Raw genomic sequence first — 1910 nt, forward strand, 5'->3', positions numbered from 1 at the left:
GATCATTTGCGAAAATATTATACATAGAAAATTTGTCCAACGTTCAAGAGGCTCTCATGAGGTACGTTGAAGATCACACTATTTTCCCTGCAAATTCTCCTAAGAAACGCATATATAGAGTCAATAGCAATTTTCTTATAGAACCTAGAGTCTCTCCTTGCTCTAACTACAGTGTTTCCAAGAATGTGTACAACCCCAGCATCTCGACAACGATTTTAAGAATTCCATTTCGTCCACTTCTGCCTGGCTGCTCTCACGGCCCAACGATGATGTGACTGTATTGCTTCCTTGAGTGGGAGATTTCACAGGTACTATTGATTCCACCGTCGAACATGTAAAGTCATTATTTCCTGTAGTTGAGTTGCCGTTATTTCGCACTAAATAATCCATTGAATTCTGTGTTTGCTGTCCGTATAAGCTGTATTCGTCGGAGTCAGAGCAGCCTTCCATCATATTCTCCAGCCGAACAAAAAGGAAGAGGTTATCAAATAGCTTTCTCTCGAACTCCTCATCTTTCTTATGGAGGTCTTTGTAACCATACCTTGCAACACAGCGGAACATGTGAAAAGACTTGGGTCCTATGCGTTTCACGAGGAACCTCTCATCTTCTGGAACTGTGTAAACTGGAAGATACTTCACACAGACAAATACCACAACTGAATGTATAGCTGGCAGATTTGTAATGAAGTGAGAAAAGATGTGTGGCACCCCACTAGCCAGCTCGGTGTAGACAAGTCCTATCCCCGGTACACGTACAAGTCCTAAACTGGGGCCCAGCCCAAGAATCCATGCCATTGACACCTTGCTGTGCATCTCAAATGCATATCGTTTCACAGTTCCATAATGCCAGACATACATGATGACAAGAAAAGCTGCAGCAATCACAAGCGGAACCCAACCACCCTGATCAACCTTAAATAACACAGCAGAGAAGTAGGTACATTCAACCACCACAGATAAGACAGTGAAGATAAGGACAAGAACCCAATGGCAGCGCCAAACTAGTAACATTATCAAGGTCATGAGGAGCGTGGTCACCAACATGACTATCACGACTGCCGTTCCTGTTCAAGAAAATGTTACATTAGTATGTACATTTCAAGGTGAGGTGTTCCAACATATGGTGTAAATGCTAAACGCAGGAATCTATAATAGATAAGAAAACAGAATCATTGAGCCAGAATTTGCACAAGTGTGGTAAAGCAATAGCGAGCAGCAGGGGGCACCGGGGCAGCAAGCCTAGTATTCTGTTTTTCCCTTGTTCATCGCCCTTTATATTATTATATATTAATCTACCGAACAGAACAATCATTTTGTTCCATGACCCAACTTTCAGAGGCTTTGAACAAAGCATTTTAATTTTGAATTTTATGTTTACTTTAACAATTAATTCATTTCTTAATTTTCATGCATTATTTTTGTAATCAATAATCACAATACTAATTTGAAGGGAAGCCCTGGAGCAATGGCAAAGTTGTCTCCGTGTGACTTAGGTCACGGGTTCGAGCCGTGTAATCAGCCACTGATACTTGCATCAGGGTAGGCTGCCTACATTCCACCCTTCGGGGCGCGACCCTTCCCACACCCTGCGTGAACACGAGATGCTTCGCAAACTGGGCTGCCCTTTGTTTTTAAATCACAATACTAATTTAGCAACCTATAACACAGTAGACAAACAATTTATTAAGTCATAAACAGACTCACAAATAATAACCCTATTTGGTCTTTCTCTAGAAGATGGAGAAAAAGAGCTACATTGAAGGCTCAGACACATGACTTTACTGAGTGAACCCACTTTGCTGCTATGCCGCAGCTCTCCATTTTGTCAAGTGGTTTAGTCTTTGCTGTACACAATTTTTTTTGTTTTTGTTCGTGGAATATATTTACTTATATAGATAGTGAATTTTCAA

At 41.1% G+C, this 1910-nt stretch overlaps 1 protein-coding gene across 1 annotated transcript; it reads right to left on the minus strand.

Annotated features, from left to right (window-relative positions):
* Nucleotides 1–6: 6 nt before the first annotated feature.
* LOC109222769 (potassium transporter 11-like) lies at nt 7–1096 on the minus strand. Its single transcript, XM_019387086.1, has one exon. It carries the CDS (start codon nt 1042–1044, stop codon nt 163–165), a length of 882 nt encoding a protein of 293 aa, XP_019242631.1. The 5' UTR covers nt 1045–1096; the 3' UTR covers nt 7–162.
* Between the last annotated feature and the right edge of the window lie 814 nt (nt 1097–1910).

This window comes from Nicotiana attenuata, unplaced genomic scaffold (assembly GCF_001879085.1).
Source record: "Nicotiana attenuata strain UT unplaced genomic scaffold, NIATTr2, whole genome shotgun sequence".
Taxonomy (NCBI): Eukaryota; Viridiplantae; Streptophyta; class Magnoliopsida; order Solanales; family Solanaceae; genus Nicotiana; species Nicotiana attenuata.

Bases quoted from the DNA above. Each gene is read 5' to 3' on its own strand.
- LOC109222769 (XM_019387086.1), bottom strand. From the start codon at position 1,044: ATGTTGGTGACCACGCTCCTCATGACCTTGATAATGTTACTAGTTTGG.